At 41.8% G+C, this 22,589-nt stretch overlaps 2 gene segments (V, D, J or C); both read left to right on the top strand.

Moving 5' to 3' along the window:
* Positions 1–8,967: 8,967 nt before the first annotated feature.
* Positions 8,968–9,773, top strand: LOC121100921. The segment is given in 2 exon segments: positions 8,968–9,116; positions 9,279–9,773. Coding segments are annotated over 2 exon segments (414 nt in total).
* Positions 9,774–15,823: 6,050 nt separating this feature from the next.
* On the top strand, positions 15,824–16,790 carry LOC103680419. The segment is given in 2 exon segments: positions 15,824–16,078; positions 16,342–16,790. Coding segments are annotated over 2 exon segments (408 nt in total).
* Positions 16,791–22,589: the final 5,799 nt, after the last annotated feature.

Genomic DNA, 22,589 nt, shown 5'->3' with positions numbered 1-22,589 from the left:
AGATCATGACCTGAGCTGAAATCAAGAGTCAGCCATGGCAATAGAGCCACCCAGGTGCCCCAAATTCGTCTAATTCTTAACCATATTTTATTTACTATATCAGCTCTGTTGTCTGATTTTCCCTTCAGGATCCAGTCTGGCCCCGAAAGTGACTCAAGTCCAGCCAGCCCCACCCGTGTGAGAGGGGACAGCTGTCTGTGTGAAACAAGGCGGAGCACATACTATACTTTTTGGTATATGCAGCTTCCCAGTGGAGAGATCACTTTCCTTGTTCATCAGAGTTCTTTCGACCAGAATGCAAAGAATTGTTGGTATTCTATAAACTTCCAGAAAGCTAAATCCATCAGCTTCACCGCTTCAACCTTACAGCTGGAAGACTCAGCGAAGTATTTCTGTGCTCTCTGGGAACAGAGGGTTTGAAGTGATAATAAAGCTGAACAAAACCCCCAGAGCTCAAAAAAAAGAGCACCCCCCCCCTCAGCTTGCAGGAGCCGAGCCGAAATACACACCTGCAGATCCCAGATGAAATGCTAGTGAATGTGGTTACTTAGTCTGTGGTCTGAATCAGAAGATGTAGTTCTAAGTTAAACCTTTTTCTATGTCATTTGGAAGCAGGTGTCCAGAGTAACTTTCTTCTAACACATTCTCAGTCTTGAATTTTTGACTTAAAATCGATCATACAGAACATGTGCGAAGTTGTCTGAAGTTGTGTGAATTCGCCCCATAATGATTTAAAGTGGCAACGTCACTTAAAGATGCTCACATCACAAATCTGGGTTCAATTATCTGGAATCATCAGGAGAATTATCTCGTTAGCCTTTTCCTTTCAGGCTTTGTGTCGGTTAGTGTACGATCAGAGATGCAGAAGCACCAACCACCATGAGTAGTGTAGAATCAGAGATTAGTTATGGGTCTGACCTCGTGCAATCACGATAGCTGGTGGAGAAGTCTATGCAAAGCTGTTGTCTACGCACCTAGTACTGAGCCTGAATGTACTGGAAGTCAGCTAGAGTAACATTTGTGGAGGAAACTTGGATATAAACAAAGTCATGGGCAAACTGTGACTCGTAAGAACATACCAGAACTCGTGAGGACAGCTGGAACCCACAAAGACAAACTGAAACTTGCCTATCTCCTGTCTCCTTCAGTCTCACAGGGGTGGGTGACCTTCAGGAGGCGTGGGTATCATTTGCCATCATGCTACATGCATACTTGGCCCAAGACAAAGAGAAGCTGCAGGAGGAGATGTGGTGGGAGGTGAAGGAGTCAAGAGCCAACAGTAAGATGAGCCAGTAGATTGGCAGCAGCTTCTGGGAGTTGTCACGGTGCCTGGAGCCCCACAGCAACCTGCAGAACGTGAAAAATATGGCTGCCGCATCACAACTACCTTCCAGGTCTTGCTCAGATGTCTTTTGTGGCTAACCCTATCCCAGAACAATAGGAGGAAGCAAACTCCGGGGGACATACTTCCAGCTAGTTGAGACAGTACAAAGCTACCACAGTCCCCTCCTTGTCAACTTGGCAGCCATATTTAACAACACTTAACTTTCAACGAAGGCAATAGCAAAATCATGCTTTCTGCTACTACAATGCAATTATTCTTCATGCAACCAAAACCAAGACAGCCTTATCCCACACAGAAGATACAAAGTTTATTTATCCCTTTTGGGTGATATTCTTTTCTTCTTCCAGTGAGTCACACACTCCTCATGATATCCTCTAACTTAACTGCTGAGATACTATGAGATATAAGATTAATTTATGTTAGCATATTTTATGTGACTATGTGTAGGCAAATGGGGAAAAGAGGAGTAAAAATGGTTAATATATAAATATATGCCTATCAAAACAAAAAGTAAATTTTTATAACTGCTATAGTCTGTTTCTGTAAATGTTCACCTGACTGTAGCTGGTGTTTGTCACCACCTTTTCCATCACCCGTTCCATAACCTTTTTGCACATAGCAACGGCTCCATGTTATACTTTCTATAACACGAGCTCCTTATCAGCAACGGTGTTATGTAGAATTCCACAAAGTTGCGTAAAGAATTCTGCTGGTCGGGGGGCGCCTGGGTGGCACAGCGGTTAAGCGTTTGCCTTCGGCTCAGGGCGTGATCCCGGCGTTCTGGGATCGAGCCCCATATCAGGCTCCTCCGCTATGAGCCTGCTTCTTCCTCTCCCACTCCCCCTGCTTGTGTTCCCTCTCTCGCTGGCTGTCTCTATCTCTGTCAAATAAATTAATAAAATCTTAAAAAAAAAAAAAAGAATTCTGCTGGTCAGGACACCTGGGTGACTCAGTCAGTTAAGCATCTGACTCTTGATCTCCACTCAGGTCTTGATCTCAGGGTTGTGAGTTCAAGCCCTGCACCGGGCTCCAGGCTGGGCGTGGAGGTTACTTAAAAAAAAAAAAAAATTCTGCAAGTCCACCACTGTGGTTTTGGCAGAAGCATTGCATAAGGGCAAATCCATATTCAGAGTATCTATTAAGTGGGAAAAAAAGAATCTTGTAAGACCCAGAGAAACTTGATACATTGTGTTCTGGGAAATATCCTTAAGAATGATACCTGACTTATCATCAGAAGCAATAGAAGTTATCGAGAGAAAACATTTTTAAAAGAAAACAAAACTTTAAAGCTGGCTTCCTATGAACATGAAAGTATATACTGGGGTTTCTTAAGTATATTTGGTAGATAATATTATATTAGTTTCAGGTGTACAATATGGTGATTTGACAATTATATACATTATGAAACTCCATGATAAGTGTAGTCACCATCTTTTGTCATATGAAGTTATTATAATATTTTTGACTATATTCCCTATGCTGTACTTCCCTATTTATTTTCTAGCTGGAAGTTTGTACCTCTTAATTCTCTTCACTTAGATTGCCTTTGTTAAAAATCACTTCTAAGAAAGTGGAAAGTCAATGCACAGACTGGTAAACTCTATTTACAATGGGTATTTCTGAAAAAGGATTCAAACACAGAACGTATAAAAAGCTCATATGATTCAATAAGAATAAGACCAACAAAAATGACAAAAACTTTAAGAGTCACTTCAGAAATGCGATATCCGATAGCTAAGAAACCTACAAAAAAGCTCATTAGGGAAATGAAAATGAAACCCACTTGAGTATTTCATTTGCCCTGAGTGTATGAATGGAGCTAGGTGGAAATAGCCCCAAGGAGTAAGAGGAAATAAAAACTACCTCTAGGAAACAGACAAGTGGGTGAATTTCCTAGAAGTTTCCATTGCTGAACCCCTGTGGAGAGAAGAAAAAGCGGTAACAGGTCACAGACCTGGACATTGAAAGGCAAGCTTTACTAGGAAAAAAGTTGATATTTATTAAGCTTATTATATATTAGGCCCTGCAGTATGCATTTTTTAAAAGATTTTATGTATTTACTTGAGAGAAAGAGAGCAAAAGCAGGGGAGAGGGGCAGAGGGAGAGGGAGAAGCAGACTCCCTGCTAAGCAGGGAGCCCGACTTGGGGTTCAATCCCAGGACCCCAGGGTCATGACCTGACCTGAAGGCAGGCACTTAACTGACTGAGCCCCCCGGGCGTCCATGCGTTGTGCATTCAGATTCATTATCTAATTCACACATTGCAAACCGCCTGAGATAGGTTTTATTGTTCCCAGTTTTTAATTTTTGTTTTAAAAAAATTTTTAAGGGGGTGCCTGGGTGGCTCAGTCATAAAGTGTCTGCCTTCGGCCCAGGGTGTGATCCCAGGGTCCTGGGATCCAGCCCTGCACTGGGCTCCCCGCTCCACTGGGAGCCTGCTTCTTCCTCTCCCACTCCCCCTGCTTGTGTTCCCTCTCTCGCTGGCTGTCTCTCTCTGTCAAATAAATAAATAAAATCTTTGAAAAATAATTTTCAAGGATGGTAAATATACATGTTCCCATTTTTTATATTTAGGAAATAGCCATAGCTTTCCTGACTTTAAAATCATCTCTTTTATTGTCATCCAGGGTGTAGCATTTTACAGGGCTCCTACAGAGTCAGGGTGGGAATATGGAGAAGCAACTGGCCCCAGAAAAGGGTGGCTGGATATCCCAGCAATGGTGACATTACTGGTTTCCACTGGAACCCAAAAGGACCGGGAAAAGAAGATGCCAAACCCAGGTACGTATTGCCCCCAGGATCATTAGATGAAATCATCCACTAACCAGTTAACAGTGCTGAATGCTTTAGCAAATCTCTCATCCAACAGTGCTCTGGGAAGAATAAGAGGCTACCGGGAAAGAGGAGATATTGTTCCTTAAGCATCCAGAACATGTTTCCATATCAAGATATGTGAGCTTGCCTTTGTCCTCTCTGCCTGTAATATCTGCGTGGGGTACCTCTGAACTTCCTTTATATCTTTATTCAAATGTCACCACTTTATAAATCTTTCATCTCTCTATTTTTCTACCCTGAGAATCAGGTTCTGGTACACTCCAAGCAGCAAGAACAAAAGCAGTTCTGTGCTGAAGCACCGCCGCCTGGTGTTCTGCTAAAATATTCTTCCAAGGTTGACGGACAAGTTAAATAGCAGCGAAGACTAGTCCCAGTGGGAGCTACCATTGCTGAACCAAAGTCAGTAAACTTCCCATTGCAGTAATCACGCGAGAGAAGATTCAGGAGGGCTGGCTGATTTTTAATCTTTTGCCTAGCCGGATGTGAAAGTGATCGACTTCAAATGATAAAGATAATACACGGGGTGATTTGGGCTGGAGAGTAATAGGACATCACGGAAATTAAGCTTAGCATGTTGCAGACATTGGGAGGTTTTTCTCTGTTAAGCGAAATTGTGTTTACTGCTCTGTCCTTTATTGTAGTGTGGAAATATCCTGAGAAGCAGGAGCAAGAGCCAGTGATGGAAAAAAATAATAATTGCATTATAGGGAACAATGCTTGGTTTACTCTCCTCATGTTATAACATGCCACCCAATCTCCCAGTATGGCATCATAATGTCCTGACTTCCCATTAACAGTAAGAAACATGATAGACCGTGGATACTTATGATAATACATGAAATATGCTATGTAAATTACAAAACACACCGCAGAAAATATTGAGTTTTATCTCGTCAATAAACTCCACTGCAATTTCAGATTTTGTCTCCCAAGCCCTCAGTGTTTTATACATTACATGCATCTGGTTGAGTGCCTAAGATAGGGAGGTTATCATACTCGGTGATTCGTGTGTGTGTTCTCATTTAATTCTTATTGGAACACGTCAAGGTTGGCTGCATCATCCTTTCGGGAGGCAGTGTAGCTATGGGCTGGAGACCATAAACTTGGGTTGGATTTCTAAATCCACCATTCATTAGTTAAGATCTTAGGCAAATTACTTAATAATTTTTATGCTTCAGTTTTCTCATTCCTACAGCGTGAGTACTGAGTAAATGAGATGACGCATGTCAAAGGTCAGCCCAATAGCCCATAGAAAGACACTGGCTACTCACAGGCAGGAAGGTTGAGTATAAGAGAAGTTAAGCACCTTGCTGAATAAGTGACAGAGGGGAGCCTTCCCTCCGTATCCTATTTAGAGCAGAGACTTTTCCTCTCCCCAAAAGCAATTCTCTATTTCAATACAGTATTGTATATTGTTTATAGTGCTCACCACTATTTAAAATTGTCTTATTTTTAAAAGTCTGTTTATTTAATTTTTTTTTCTTTTCCCACTGCAGCGTGGGCCTTTTCTATCCTCTTCACTGCCCCACCTTCCCTGCCTGAACAATGCCTCTCCCAGAGGAGGTACGATCATACACATTTGTTGAATGAATGCGCAAAAGATGAAACTACAGTTGACCCTTGAACAAGGCGAACGCTGAGGACCCTGAGCCCCGCACGATTGAAAATCTGTGTTTTTATATTGTGACTCACCAAAAAACTGCTAATAGCCTGCTGTTGACCAGAAGCCGTACTGATAACCATCAATTAACATCGATTTTTCATGGTAGATGTATTATATGCTGTGTTATTGCAAAAGTAAGCTAGAGAAAAGAAAATGTTATCAGGAAAATCATAAGGAAGAAAGATACACTTACACGACTGTACTGTATTTATCGACACTGTAAGTTTACGTTGCCTGTTTACAAGATTAGCTGTCTGTCAGTAACTACATCAATATTGTCTCACATGTTACAAAACTCTAGTTGCTACACGTATTACTGACAGTAGACATCAAAAAAGAAATCATAATGTGAAAAAGAAATTCATAGTTATTTACAGGTGTAACAGCTCATGTATTGATAATGAAGAAGCAGCAATACGATTGCTATACAGCAAGTCCAGTGTAATCGATATGACTGCTTCCCGGTCACAGCGGGTAGCCTTTGTGTGTAGCCGTAGTGTGATGATTATGACTCACCAGCACCAGGGAATAAACTAGCCTCTACACTGATGAGCGAATCATTACAAAATGTTTACGGCATACAGCATTACAGTCATATTTATAATACGCGATTGGAGACATGGTCACATTTTTAAAAAACTGTTTACCTAATCCACAGTTTCTCCAATAAAGAGAGAGAGAGGCATACGTTATAGTAATGCAATTCTTTGAAAGCAAAGTGATAAAACAGTAAGAAAAGTGTGCACGATTAATTTTATATTAAATATCACTTACCTATGCCTATCTAAGGATAGGTTGTGAATGGGTCCCTGTACGGTAAGTGTTTGTGTGTGTAACTTTTGATCAATTTTAACTTCTACAATACATTGGTGTCTATTTTATGGTAGTGAATGGTAAAATAGACTAGTATCTACGTATATTTTGTGCATTAATGACATATCTAACTTTTTCTTAATTTTTCCCATATTTCTAGGCTATCCAGTTCATCAAATTGTCACAAATGCCCCCACAATTTTCCAATATATTTATTGAAAAATAAACCTATGTAAGTGGCCCTGCACCATTCGAACCTGTGTTGTTCAAGGGTCCACTGTATGTCTAGAGTCCTTGTGATTCCAATACAAATGTAAAGGATGAAGCTGGACTAATTCTCCTTGTTATTTATCTAGAATTGTCAAGATTTCTACCCTGCAAATCACATGATTTAATCTATGCAAGGTATCTAGGGGTCAATTGACTTGGCCTCTATTTTAGGCAAAATAAGCAGCGAGAGATTGCAGATTCGGCCCTACTAGGTATGGGAATCCTCCTTCCGTCAAAGGTATGCCTTTCTTGTTGAGGACACTGTCCCTCCAACATGTGAGTGAACTTATCAGTGGATCAGTATTTTCATCAGATACAAACTTCACAGCAAGTGGGCTTTCTGAGTGGTGAGGCCAGGTGCTCACTATCACTGAGGCATCTGAATCGAAGAAAAAAGGAGCTTGACTTGGAATGGCTTTTGTCTCAAAGCCCATGCCTACCCCTAGCCCTTACACTTCTGAATCAGGAGACATTTCCAGAATTTCCTTCATTAACCACAACTGCATCTCTTTTCTTAGGAAAACTCTACATTAGCCATCGAGACACTTTTGTAGCCTATTCCATTTTCCAGAACATGGTTTGAGTACGTGGAAGGCACTCTCCTCTAGTATTAGCCACTAAGCCATGCTGTTTCCTCTGCTTATTTTAGTTGTTCAGAGGAAAGGGTTTGAAGTCTACTTATACCACCAGTTTCCCAGAAGTAGATGTATATTCTGAATAATCTTAATTAATGCTATCTTGTACTATTAGATTTTTCCTGGACATATCTTTTTTTCTCCAACAACATTTTCACAGAGAACAGAGAATGTTGCTTTTGTAGTTTTCAGAGCTTGGAGGGAAATTCTAGATACAAAAATCACTGTTTAAGGAAATATGTGTATGTCAAATCAAACTAAAATTATACCTGGAGTATGACACAGGCAAGACTGACCATAATTACTATTTATTTTTAAAACAGCTTTATTGAAGTATAATTTACATTTCATAAAATTCATCCATTTTGAATTTACAGTTCAATGACTTTTAGTAAATTAACTGACTTATGAAACCATTACAATAGTCCATTTTTAAATATTTTATCACCCCAAAAAGATCCTTCATATCCAATTACATTGAATCCTTATTCCACCCCTGGCCCCAGTCAACCATGATCTACTTTCCCTCTCTCTAGGTTCCTCTTCTGAACATTTAATATACGTGGAACAATTCAATATGTTGGCTCTTGTGTCTGGCTTCTTTTCCTTAACATATTTTTTTAGAGTCATCTATGTTGAAGCATATAGTATTTAACTCCTTTTTATCACTGAATAGTATTCCATTAATGAATATGCCACATTTCATTTATCCATTTACCATCTGATGGACATTTGGATTGTTCCCATGTTTTTGGCTATTAGGAAAAATAATCGCAATATAGATTTCCATTATTTTCAGAACATACATACTCTAACATTTAAAGCATTTACAAGACAGCACAAATGTAGGTGGCGTGACAGATTCCAAACATCATAGACTCCTGAGCCAGATAGATATATGTTCTCCTTCTTATTATGCCACTTACCAGATGTTTGACCTTGAGTTAATTAATTAATCTCTTTGAAATTTAGTTTCCTTGTTTCTACATTGGGAATGATAATATCTCTTGCGTGACTTTTGTATTAGAATAATGTAATAAAAGCAAAAAGGTAGTTTAGCACATAGGATGGGTGCACATTCACAATTTGGGGTGATTTGCAAGTTCTAAAACTTTCTTTGAAACTTCATAGAAAGATTTCTAACCAAAGCGCTTTTCCTACCCCAGAGTGCTATGCCACCTGCAACTCTCTCTGCGGCTGAAAAATGGCAGTCCGGGAGGAAGCAGCTGGCTGCTGAGAGGTTGTCAGCTCTCTCTGTGTTACGAACCCGAACCCGTGCCGGATTTCCTCACCTTATGCGAATCTGGCCTCAAGAAAACAGCGTTTGAACCACAGGAAACTGAATCTAGGGCCCAGCTGGTTGGTGCGTTTCCAGGACATTTAAATGAACTTGTCTCTGATTGGCTGGGCACCCAGATGCAGAATTCTGTTTCCTGAAGCAGAATATTCCACCGATCCAGGCGGCAGAACGTTCCTCTGCTGAGATCCTTGAGCAGGATAAATGGAGCAGAGTCCTTTGGCAGCCTCACTGCTAATCCTGTGGCTTCACCTTGGCCGTAAGTCCTTGGATTGCCCGAGACCTTCTGGACAGTCCTGGGTCGTGACGGAGAAGGGGGGAGATGCTGTCAGGCACCCCGAGGCTTTACTTGGGAATGTGTGGAGAAAATGGAAACTGTAGAGAGACCAGTTTCTATGTCTGACCGTGTCTTTCTCAACAGGAGTGGGCAGCGTATTGAATGTGCAACAGAATCCTCCATGGCTTCGTGTTCAGGAAGGAGAGGACACCAATTTCACCTGCCGTTTTCCTTCCACCACTTTTTACTCTTTACACTGGTACAGATGGGAACCTGCAAAAAGCCCCACATTCCTGTTTTCAGTCTCTTTAAATGGGGATGAAAAGAAGAAAGGACGAGTAAAAACCACTCTTAATACACAGGAGGGTTATAGCTCCTTGTACATCAAAGGATCGCAGCCTGAAGACACAGCCACATACCTCTGTGCTATGGCACAGTGCTTCCACGCACCTGCGGCCCATACAAAAACCCCATGGCTGGAGCTGCTCAGCCGCCAGCATTGACGAGAGCCATGTGGGGGGCACCTGGGTGGTGCAGTTGGCTAAGCGTTGACTCTTGGTTTCAGCTCAGGTCCTGATCTCATGGTCGTGAGATGGAGCCCCAGGTCCGGCTCCGTGCTCCGAGTGGAGTCCGCTTGAGATTCTCTCTCCTTCTCCCTCTGCCCCTTCCGCTCCTGCTCTCTCTCTTTCTTAAATCAATAATAAAATAAGTCTTTAAAAAAAAAAGAGCCATGTGTACGTGGAAAAGGCAAATTCATTGAATTACAGTGTTTTCAGTCATCAGGGGAACGTGCAGACGTAGATAAACAAGGCTTCTAGTCATTGTAGCTCCTTCAGCTAACTGGACTGTCAGTGAGCACCGCTAACCTCAGCTCCCACCGATGTATCAGCCATATCACGGAGTTAGATCCCTTGTCTCCTCTTTTGGCATAACCCATTCCAAATGAACTAGATGGTTACTCCACCCTATCTAAAATCACCTGGTTAAACTAGGGTAATATTTACTCTTCATTGTTGCTACATCCTAAGAGTTAGTCATTCTACCATAACCCTTCACATGCATGAATGGAGCATGTGAATATACCTTCTTACCCCTGGCATGGAGATCTGCCTGTTTCATACCAGAACAGGCAGTGCTGCTTCTGCTAACCCACTGAGGGTTTTGGTTTTGGTTCAGCTCAACCTTACCCCTACGTGAACATCTGGATTTCATTTCTTCTCATATGTGGCTATTTGTGTTTTTGACCATTTGCATTTTTTAATTTATTTTTTTTAAGTAGGCTCCATGCCCAGCGTGGAGCCCAACGTGGGGCTTGAACTCATAACCCTGAGATCAAGACCTGAGCTGAGATCAAGAGTTATATGCTTAAAAGCCTGAGCCACCCAGGTGCCCCTGGCCATTTGCATTTTTTAAAAACGCTGGTGAAATCTGAAAGGAGCACTGATAAGTGACATTCACTAGGACATTCGTCTGTCCTCTAGTTTATACTGTGATTGTGATAAGTACCTCAACTCTGTGGTGATCTAAGCTTCTTCATTTGTAATTTCCAGGCATATGAGGTGGGTAGAGCGTCCGGTGCTGTGCTTACTTCGCAGATTTCCAAACAATCCACCAGTTTAATACCCCACTGGTACTCTAGAGGCCTCTAATTCTGGAACCTTTCTGGGATTGGTTGACATGAAGTAACTTGTTTCTTGGCTTCCTCATCTAATAACTTGTCCGCTTCCTCCTGACGTCCACATCAGCAACTGCCTATCCAGCTCTGGTCCAGCTTCTTAAATTACGCTGCCATCACTCTCTCTCTCTTTCTTTTTGTAGATTGCTTTTTGAAATCTCATTAATGTCATTATCACATGTGTAACAGAAATACTACATAATCTGAAAACAGTTTTGAATGGCATACAGATCCCTCAGATGGTACTCTTGTTTAAGAGACATACATATGGAAAGATTGTTTTTCCAGAAATCATTCGCAAAGTAGTAATAGATCTATTTGACCATCTGGGAATGGTTGAATCTGTTATGTCATTGGCATGTGTGGGAATGGGAAGTGTGTAGCACAACACTGAGTGAGGAGGACCTACAGTTGATTACACACTAGTGTTGGTGCAGTAACATCACAGAAGAAGATCAGTCACGGTTCCAGCAGCGGGTCAGCTTCCCAAACAGGATCTCCATCATTATTGGCATAAAGCTCGATGGTAGGAACTTCGAATATTTTCAGGTGGCTTTAGCTAACTGAGTTGGTAGAAACAAAAGGCACAGAAAGTCATCAAGGACAGAGTTTGGTTCATTTGAGCATTGTTGCAACACAGGACTTCACAGGCTTTTCTACGTCATAGAACATAGAGAAACTGGTGACATTTACACAGCGCTCCCAAACAGAATGCCACTTGAAACTGGTCCATGACCCCAACTTACTTGGGCCCATTGCTCGCCTTTGGATGTGAGGCGAGAAAGCTCTTTCCACACATATGATCAATTCCTGGAGACGGTGGCACATAATTTGGAAAGTTTACTGTTATAAGTATGGGGAAAGTGTAAATCTGGAATGCAGAGTCCTTACAAAAAATATCCGTGTCTTTACAAAAGTCGTGTGTAACCAAGGAAATGTGAACCAAAATTCTCAGTCTCTGGCTTCTAAAATTGATCTGAAATTGAAAACAGTCTGTTAAATTTGGGTATTCACAGAAACACAAGCATGCTCTTGTAAATAGCCCCACAGTTTTGGGGGGGTTGGTTTGTTTATTTTTTAGAGTTTAGTAAACAGAATGAGAAGAACAAGTGAAGTATAAAGATGACACTGAACAAGAAAAGCTTACACCTCCCTGTTTAGTGCAGGGCCCAACATGAGCAATTAGCCACCTGCTCCTGTGCTGTGGCGACCCAGAACTCACATTACACCCCAACATTGTCACCACGTCTGCTGTGCCAGAGCAGAAGCTCGAGGACCATATTCGAAAAGAAGTTTGGTGAACTAGGCAGCTGTCCCATGTTGAGCTATTAGAGACCATCAGGCATCAGATAGTGGAAAAACACATTTTAATTCTTGCCAATTTCCCCCAAGTCCTCAACAAGAATCTGCAAAGGACGTCGGTGCCATCTTAGTTTCCTGCATAACGAACCACCCCAAAACTCAATGGTTTTAAACAGCTACCATCTTACTATCTCATAATACTCCTGCTCCACGTGACATCTGGGGCTCAATTGGACTGGAACACCCCAAATTGCTCACTGACATGTCTGGAGCCTTAGGGAATGCCTGGAAGGCTGGGCTCAGCTGTGACTCTGTTAAAGTGAGTCACAAAGCTTGCCAGATTGACTGTGGAAGGGGAGCATGGAATTCAGGAAGCACGGACATCAGGGCATCTTACTGAGAAGCTAATGGAATAAACACATTCCTATGACAGATAGGTGTCACAGTGCTAATGAAGCACAACACATATCCAGCAATTTTCAAGGTCATGTCAGTTTGACCTCTCAAGCAACACGCATAGCCATTTCCTTATTTCTATACTCCTGCTACTGTTCTAATTCAGGCATTCAGCACCTACCACTTGGATGATTGCTACGGCCTCTTAATCGTCTGCTGCCTCTCGTCTAGACTCCTTTGAATCTAACTTTTACACAGCCACTAGAATTATTATAAGATGTATATTTAATCAGATCACTTCTTGCTAACCTCTGGGTAATGAGGAACCATTAGAAGTTGTAAAGATCCATTCTATATTAAAAGATATGAGACCATTTATGGTTTTCCCCTAAGTTATCGTCTTTTTTAGATTTATTTTTTTAAAGATTGTATTTATTTATTTATTTATTTATTTATTTATTTATTTGAGACAGAAAGGGAGAGAGCGAGAGAGAGCACGAGCAGTGGGGAGGGGGGTGCTCGATCCCTGGACTCTGGGATCATGACCTGAGCGAAAGCAGCCACTTAACCGACTGAGCCACCCAGAGACTCCCTCTAGTTATTTTCTAATTTTGCCTTCCCCCCTTTTTCACTATGTACTCTAGACGCATATCAGCCATTTAAAAATTCTAACCATTTATGCACGCACTGAACTCTTTCTTAAATCCGTGCCTTTGCAGATGCTGCCCCCTTTGCCCAGATTATACTTTCCCCATTGTCAAATGCACACAAGTCTACTCATCCGACACTCCCGGTTCAGATGGCATTATTGATTTCTTATCTGAACGATATCCACTCATAGGAGAACACATAACATTTTAGTATAAATATTCTTGAATCTGCCCTCCATCCCACTGTTTTAACCATATTTGAGCTATCTTGTATTTATATTCAGTGCAAGCATTTCCTACCAGGACTGCAGAGAGTCCTTCTACTCCTTAAGCCAATGCATGGCCAGGTCCTCTTCTCTTCACTTAGCCAATTTCTACATCAGGCCATAGGACCCAGACGGAGGTTACACCAGAGACTATGGTATGTGTGGGGAAGAGCAGATTTCTCCTGCCTGAGACTTCCCTGTTACACTTCTGTAACATTCTGGGACAGGACCATGAAAACACCCACAGGTGCCCTTTCCAACTCTCTGCTCTTCGGGGATGGGAAGGAGTCTTCACTACCATAACACTGATAGTTTTGTCTTCATTTTGGGGCCCAAGTCCAACACGCCTGTGAAGGAAAAAGTATCCCAATGGTGTGTACATCCAAAAAGTTGATCTTAACTCATGGGATTTTCATTTTCTGGCACATCCTGAAATTGCTTCTTGTTCTGTTTCCGTATTATGCTTTGATTCAAATTCAGATCCACTTTTGAGCCTAAATGAAATGTTGAGATTTTCACTATTAAAACATTTACATAGCAGTACTTCAAAGACATTAGAGTTCCTATAGGGGTTTAACCGATGGGCCCCCAAAAGATAAGTCCACATCTTAATCCATGGAAACTGTGAATATGACCTTATCTGACAAAGAACCTTGGCAAATGTAATTAAGTTAAAAATAGCAATATAAGATCCTCCTGGATTACCCAAGTGGGTCATAAATCATCAGTGACAAGTGTCCTTTTAAGAGACACACAGATGAGAAGGCCTTGTGATGCGTTCTTGCTGGAGGTAGAGTTTGGAGAGATGCAGCCACAAGCCAGGGAATGCCTCGAGACACCAGAAGCTGCAGGAAGCAGGGAAGGACCCTCCCCTGGAGCGTTCAGAGGGAGCACCACCCGCTGCCGCCTTGATTTCGTCCTCGTGGCCTCCAGCACTGCTAGAAAATAAGATTTGGTTCTTTGGAGCCACCACACTTGGGTAGTGTGTTATGGTAGACCCAGGAAAAGAACACGGTTTCCCCCCAAAGTAACATTTCTTTTTTTTTTTTTTTTAAGATTTTATTTATTTGGGAAAGAGAGAAAGAGAGAGAGAGCATGAGTTGGGGGAGGAGCAGAGAGAGAAGCAGACTCCCCGCTGAGCAGGTCCCCAGGATCATGACCTGAGCTGAAGGCATATGCTTAACCGACTCAGCCAGCCAGGCACCGCCCCCACCCCCAAACTAACATTTCTAAATAGCTACAACCAACCCTTGATTGTTTACCTTCATGGAAGGGTACATTGAGATCAGTCTTTGGAAAATTTTGAGTTCAAACTTTCACATATTACATATGCAAGCATATACATTTATTTATCATCTAACAAATATTTCCGTATCCACACTTTGCCAGGTGTTAGAATAGCTTCTAGGAACATGACTATGAACAAAGACAAATATTGATGGAGTGACTGACTACCACATGTCAGGGACTTCACAGTGAACGAAACAGACACAATTCCTTGTTTTCATAGACCCCACATTCTGGAGGCGCACTGTCCAACAGAACTTTCTGAGGTGGTGGGAACGTTCTAGACCTGCGCTGTCCACCAGCCACTAGCCCTACGTGGCTATTGAGCACTTGAAATGTGGCTCATGCAACTGAAAAACTAAATTTTACATTTTATTTAATTTTAATTACTCTACGTAGACTCACGTGGCTCGGAGCTACCATGTAGGACAGCGTCGTTGTTGAGGATGGTACAGTACGTACCCTCGAGGCATTCGAGGCAGCTCAGACAATGAACAGATCATTATAGGACAGGGCAGTGAGTGCTGTGGTCAGTGAGAGTGAAAATCTGTGCAACCATATGGAGCTCTTTCCACCCAAGTGTTGTGTTTTATGGAAGCTTTCTCAGAGAAATTCATGTCTGATATATAAGACCTTTTTTTCAAATTATATTGATTTTTTTTTAAAAATCCCTCATATATGGGAAAGTAACATAGCGGGAGTAGAGATGACCTCTAAATTGGATAATTAACAGCCAGGGTAATCTGTATGGTGACAGAGAATTAGGTACTTTTTATCTTCTACTTTAAGATCACGGGTGATCTAACAATAAATTATGAATCTTTTCCACATTTATTAAAATATCTGTGACCTTGTATGTTCCGTTAGCACACGCACAGACCCATGCTTCGTGATTCTGGATGAAACTAGAAATGACAAATGGAACTCTTTATTTCATTTGACACAACAGTTTTAAATCACAGAATCCATTTTTAAAAAACAAAGTATTCCTCTCTGAACAATATTAGTACCAGTAAACTCTTGTTTCCCCAAGAAACAAGAATTAGAAAACAGTGTATAAGGAATCAGTTCTAAAATCAGCAATTTTCAAGTCTGGCCACAGGGAGGCAGCATCCGTAAGCATAGGCCCTCTTCCGAAGGTGCCTGAGAAAAACAGTCCGATTGGCTGGCTGTCTAAAATTGCAGTCACTTCTTTCCTTCCCCTTTCTTTTCAAAAGGTAGAGGTAGACTACATTTCTTTGGGTCTGGAAGACACTTGCATAAGGGACAGGCATTTAGGAGCACGCAGATTCGGCCACTCTTTCTGAAGAGGAAGGAGAGAGATGTTACTTACAGTACCAATGTTGATCTTATGGATGCAAATATCACGTGAGTTTGAGATTTCCCTGATGGTTTCCTGAGAATCCAACACAGTGGAATATTATCTGCAGGAATGAGGCTTTCTGATTGAGAGCAAAAAAAAAACGGTGGTGGCGGGGGAGCTAAAAAAGAAGAAAGATAGAGGGACTTGGGGAGGGAGATGTGGAAAGAAGGAGAAAATTAGACAAGAAGAGTGAAAGGCCACTGTAGCTCAGAGAACAGGGATCTAATCTGATTTTCTCTGATGCCTCCCCCCCCCTTTTTTTTAACAGAAATAAATGGACAAGAGATACAGCAAAATCCTCAATTCCTGCTTCTACAAGAAGGAGAGGACTTCACCCTTTACTGCAATTCCTCAGTTGCTTTAAATGGCTTACAGTGGTATAAGCAGAGGCCTGGGAGTGGTCCTGTTCTTCTGATCACATTACTTAAAGGTGGAGAAGAGAAGCAAAAAAGACTGACAGCTCGGTTTGGAGAGGCTAGAAAGGACAGTTCCCTGCACATGGAGGCCTCCCAGACTGCAGATGCAGGAACCTATTTCTGCGCGGGTGCACAGTGCTCTCAGAGCACCTGCGACCTGTCCCCAAACCTTGCTGTACAGCTCCAGGAGCAGCCCCTCCTTATCTCTCCTTAGGAAGGAGTCAGAGAAAGCTGAAGTCATGGGGTGCCTGGGAGGCTCAGTCAATTAAGCATCTACCTTTGGCTCAGGTCATGATCCCAGGGTCCTGGGATTGAGTCCCACCTCTGGCTCCTGATGGAGGCTGCTTTTCTCTCTGCTTCTCCCTCCTGCTCTGCTCTCTCTTGCTATCTCTCTGTCTCTCAAATAAATAAATAAATAAATAAATAAATAAATAAATAAATAAAATCTTTAAAAAAAAGCTGAAGTCACAATGTGAAAAATTAAATGTTAAATAATAATAATAATAATAATAATAATAATAATAATAATAAATTTCCGGGCTCAAATGGCTTAATTGGAGAATTCTATTAAAAATTTGAAGAGTTAGCATGAATTTTACAGTTTCTTCCAGAAAATAGAAAGAAAATAATTCCTAACTCATTTTAAGAAGCTAGTATTTCCCAAGACCAAAATCAGGCAAAGACCACGCAGAAAAGAAAACTGTGGAGAAATTTCCCTTGTGAATATAGGCACAAAATTTCTTCACAAGATATCAGCAAGTAAAATTCATCAACATATAAAAAGAATAATACCAAATGCAAATGGATTTCTTTCAGGGACGCAAGTCTGCTTCAATGTTTGGAAATTAATGGATGGAATCCACCACATTAAGAGGCTAAGAGAGAAAATCACATGATCGTGTTAATCTATGCAGAAATTTTTTTTTGCCAAAATGCAACACTCATTCATGGTAAAATCTCTGAGAAACATAGGAGTTGTGGGGAACTTCCTTAACAGCTAATAGTATGCCTACCAGTAAAATACTACATGCTTTTGTCTTAAGATCAGGAAAAAGGCAAGGACAGTCGCCCTTGTCAGTTTCATCCAACGTAATGCTAGATGCTTGAGCCAGGGCAATAAAGCAGGTGCAAGTAAAGACGATCATATAGCTCAGAAAAGAAGAAGTAAAACGTCCACTCTTCGTAGATAACATGATTGTCCATGTAGAAAATCCCAATGTATATACAAAAAAAAAAAAAAAAAATCCTAAAACCATTCAGTGGGTTCAACAAGGTCATGGGATACAAGATAAACATACAAAAATCAAATGAATTTCTATATACCAGCAGTGAACATGTGGACACATAAATTAATATATTTATTTACATAAAAATATTATGCCATTTACAATGCTTCAAAAGGACCCCAAACTCCTAGGGGTAAACCTAACAAACACATATCAAAATTTTGTGCTGAAAACTCCAAAATGCTGATGAAGGAAATCAAAGAAGACAAATGAAAACACATCCTGTGTGTGTAAATTAGAAGACTCAAAATGGTAGATATGTCAAGTCTCCCCCAAAATGATATATACATTTTACATAGTTCCTGTTGAAATCCATGCAGGGGTTTTGATAGATATTTGCAAGATTATTCCAAAATTTATATGAGAAGGTAGAATGCTAGAATAGCTAGAACAATCTTAAGAAGAGAAGAATAAAGCGGGAGCAGTCAGTCTATGCGGCTTCAAGCTTTAGCTACGGTAATCGAGATGATGCGTTACTGGTACAGAGATAGATAGAGACATCAATGTACAAACTAGAGAACCCATAAGTACATCCCCACAAATACACCCGCCTGATTTTTCTTTTACAAAAGAGCCAAAGAAATTCAACGGAGGAATAATAACCTTTTCAGTCTACGGTGTTGGAGCAAGTGGGCCTCAGTAGGCAAGAAAAATGAAACTTGACTTAAGCCTGACACTTTGTAAAAACTAAGTTAATAAAATCAACTTAAAATGCATCACAGACAAATGTGAAATGTTACATTGTAACACTCTTAGAAAAAGCATAGGACAAAATTTTGTGACTTGTAAGCTTGAACCAGGAGTTCTTAGATTGGACACCAAAAACACAGTCAGTACAAGTTTTAAAAGAGAGAGAGAGGAGGAGAGGTAAATTCAAAATAGAGATCCTTTGTCCTGCAAGAGACGCTTTTAAAAGAATAAAAAGACAAGAAGTTCCAGACTGAGAAAAACTATTTGCAGACCATCTATCCTTCAAAAGACTAGTATCTGGAATATATAAAGAATTCTCAAAGCTAAACAGTAAATAAAGCTAACAATCCCATCAGAACGTGGACAAAGAAATATTTTACTAAAAAAGATATACAGATGGGGCGCCTGGGTGGCACAGCGGTTAAGCGTCTGCCTTCGGCTCAGGGCGTGATCCTGGCGTTATGGGATCGAGCCCCACATCAGGCTCCTCCGCTGGGAGCCTGCTTCTTCCTCTCCCACTCCCCCTGCTTGTGTTCCCTCTCTCGCTGGCTGTCTCTCTCTCTGTCGAATAAATAAATAAAATCTTTAAAAAAAAAAGATATACAGATGACACATAAGCACAAGAAAATATATTCAACATCATCAGCCATTAGAGAAATGCAAACTGAATCACAAGGAGAGATCATTACACACCCATCAAAATGGCTAAAATAAAATTCGTGACAACTCTATCTTTCCAGAAGCGAAAGTTCTTGGCATTGTTTAAATTCCTTTGCCGTGTTAGTGTGCGCACAGAGGTATGGCATTGCGGCTTTAATTTATAGCTCGTTGCTGAGTAATGACGTTGAGCACGTTTCCCTCAGTTTATTGGCCATTTGGATTATTTCTTTTGTTAAGTGTCACTTCACATCATTTGCCATGTGTCTTGGGTTGTAGGTTATTCATTTTATTTCTAGTCTTTAAAATTTGTAGGCAAGTTTATGTATACTGCATTCAAGTTCTTTTTCAGATTCATGCAGCACAGGTGTTTTAGCCTAGTCTGTAACTTGCTTTTCCACTCTCTCATTGGTATATTTGGGGAACATAAGCATAATTTTTAAGGAGCAGAACTTATTATTTTTTCTTTTACGATTAGTGGGTTTTTTTTTTTAAGATTTTATTTATTTATTTGACAGAGATAGAGACAGCCAGCGAGAGAGGGAACACAAGCAGGGGGAGTGGGAGAGGAAGAAGCAGGCTCATAGCAGAGGAGCCTGATGTGGGGCTCGATCCCACAACGCCGGGATCACGCCCTGAGCCGAAGGCAGATGCTTAACGACTGAGCCACCCAGGTGCCCCTAAACTTGCCTTTAAATGGGGATTTCTGAAATCTCAGGTTTTCCCAGTTACAAGAACTCAGCATAATCTGGCACGCTCCTTCCTGCTCCGAAGGGGAGATCTTCCAGAACATAGCTGTCAGCTTCCTCACTGCCTAGCTATGTTCTCAATGACAATTTACAGCTTGGAACACTCTTCACAGTGAATAAGTAACCATGTATTTTATGTTCCTGCCTCCATATCAGAAACATCGTTCTGACTGGAATCTGAATGGAGACACTGCCTCATTTTAAGTAGGTCTGTTCTGGTCTCACTGACATTGATGTTTCAGGAGAAACTGGAGTCCAGTCAGTGACCCAGCCAGATGCCCGTATGCTGGTCCCCGAAGACTCCCCTGTGGAGCTGAGGTGCAGCTGTTCCTATGGGGCAACTCTTAAGCTCATCTTGTATGTGCAGCACCCCTACCAAGGCCCCCAGCTTCTCCTGAAGTACATGTCAGAAGACACTCTGTTAAAGACATCAAAGGTTTTGAGGCTGAGTTGAAAAAGAATGAAACCTCCTTCCACCTGAAGAAATCCCCAGCCCTTTGGAGTGATGTGACCAAGTACTTCTGTGCTGTGAGTGACACCGGGCCTGGACTGCAGGGAGAGCTGGACACAAACTTCCTGAGACACAGCAGTTTTCAGAGACTCACTTGTTTGGTTTTTTTTTAAGATTGTATTTATTTATTTGACAGAGAGAGAGACAGCCAGTGAGAGAGGGAACACAAGCAGGGGGAGTGGGAGAGGAAGAAGCAGGCTCCTAGCGGAGGAGCCTGATGTGGGGCTCGATCCCACGACGCCGGGATCACGCCCTGAGCTGAAGGCAGATGCTTAACGACTGAGCCCCCCAGGCGCCCCTCACTTGTTTGTTTTGAGCAAGCTGTCTCATTTGACGGAAGTGAGCGAGATGGAGGAAGAGAGCTCCAGGGCGTGCTTGGTTCCTGAGGATGAAGAGCAACTTCCACATGTTTCTTCTTTAATGACTGGATCACGTAGACAAGTCCTCGAACAAACAGACTTGTATGGAGAAGTCTCCTTCTACTTGGCGTTACTGCATTCCAGAGGCTCAGCATTCCAGTGTAATGTGAGCAATACTGAACTTCTGATCTTTTATCTTCTGAACTCACCTCCCACATGCTCCTCCCATTATCTTTTGCTTTTCAGTTGCTAACAACTCCATTCTTTCAGAATCTCTGGTCATAATTCAGAGTTATTTGTGATTCTTATTTTTTCTCTTACCACTGATGTCTAATTCACCAAGAAATCAAGGCAGCCCTATCTTTAAAACTGACCCATAATCTGACCACTGCTACCACCTCCACTATACCTCCCTGGTCGAGCCACCCCATGTCTTGAATGACTATGAGAGCCTTCTAATGGTCCTCCTGCTTGTCCTCCTACAATTCCTTCATAATACAGCAGTGTCTTACTCAAGGATAACAGGTGCCATTGCCCAGGTGACTCATAAACAACAGCAGTTGATGTCTTACAGTCTTAAAGCCTGGAAGTCTGAGATCAGGGTGCCAGGATGGTTGGGTTCTGGTGAGGATTCTTTCCCAGATTGTAACTGCCACTTTCTCAGTGCATTTCATGTGGCAGGAAGCAGAGGGGAGCAAGCTCCGTCAGGACTCCTGTACGGTCACGAATCCCATTCATGAGGGCTCCACTCTCATGAGCTCACCTAAACCTGATTACCTCCCCAAATTGTGGCCTGCAATGCGAGAATTTTACTTTTTTAAAAGATTTATTTATTTATCTTAGAGAGAGAGAGAATGAGCGGGAGGGGCGAGGGAGGGAGTATCTGAAACAGACTCTGCTGAGCAGAGCCCTGCACAGGGCTCCATCTCACACCCTCCAGATGACGACCTGAGCCGAAACCAAGAGTCGGCCACTTAACCAACTGCGCCACCCAGGTGCTGCATGAGTATTTTACTTTTGCTCTAGTTTCTTCCATATCTACATGGACATTTCTTTTCTCTGTCCTATCTCACCATTTCCTTTTTCCACCTCTCTGTGGTTCCCTAAAAGGAGGAGGTAAGAGGAAATTGACTTTTGCCTCTCATCTATCCATCCCTACTCTGCAGTCTTACACAGGCTCCCTCCTCTATTCTGAAAGGACAATTTCACCCACCTTACCTCTCACAGGGTTGTTCTAAAATATCCTCTAAAAAAGGGGCGCCTGGGTGGCACAGCAGTTAAGCGTCTGCCTTCGGCTCAGGGCGTGATCCTGGCGTTATGGGATCGAGCCCCACATCAGGCTCCTCCACTATGAGCCTGCTTCTTCCTCTCCCACTCCCCGTGCTTGTGTTCCCTCTCTCGCTGGCTGTCTCTATCTCTGTCAAATAAATAAATAAAATCTTAAAAAAATAAAATAAAATAAAATGAAGATGGCCATTGGGCAACTAATAGGAAACTCATAAGGAATTGCATAAACGATGGGATGGGCCTCACTGGGTGGGTGAGGTAAAATGTACCCTATTTCTGAAATGGATCGGACACTGAATTGTCATCTGGTCGGCGGCTTGAACTGCTAACCACGTACAGTTATTCATATAAAACAGAGTTAGAGAGAGTGGTGTTGATGATCAACTGGGAACACAGGCCAGTGAATTGATAGCAGCTGTGAACACGCAACAGCACTAATCCCTAGATCGCAGCATGAAGCGCTAGCTCTTAGCACGGAAGCCATCTTCGAAGAATTGTGTAAAGCTACTAGTTGACTTGAATAAACTGAGTAAGATAGGAGGTGTTTTTCTTGGAAACAGA

This window comes from Ursus maritimus, unplaced genomic scaffold (assembly GCF_017311325.1).
Source record: "Ursus maritimus isolate PB19 unplaced genomic scaffold, ASM1731132v1 scaffold_50, whole genome shotgun sequence".
Taxonomy (NCBI): domain Eukaryota; kingdom Metazoa; phylum Chordata; class Mammalia; order Carnivora; family Ursidae; genus Ursus; species Ursus maritimus.
This window is presented reverse-complemented; position numbering and strand designations above follow the sequence as displayed.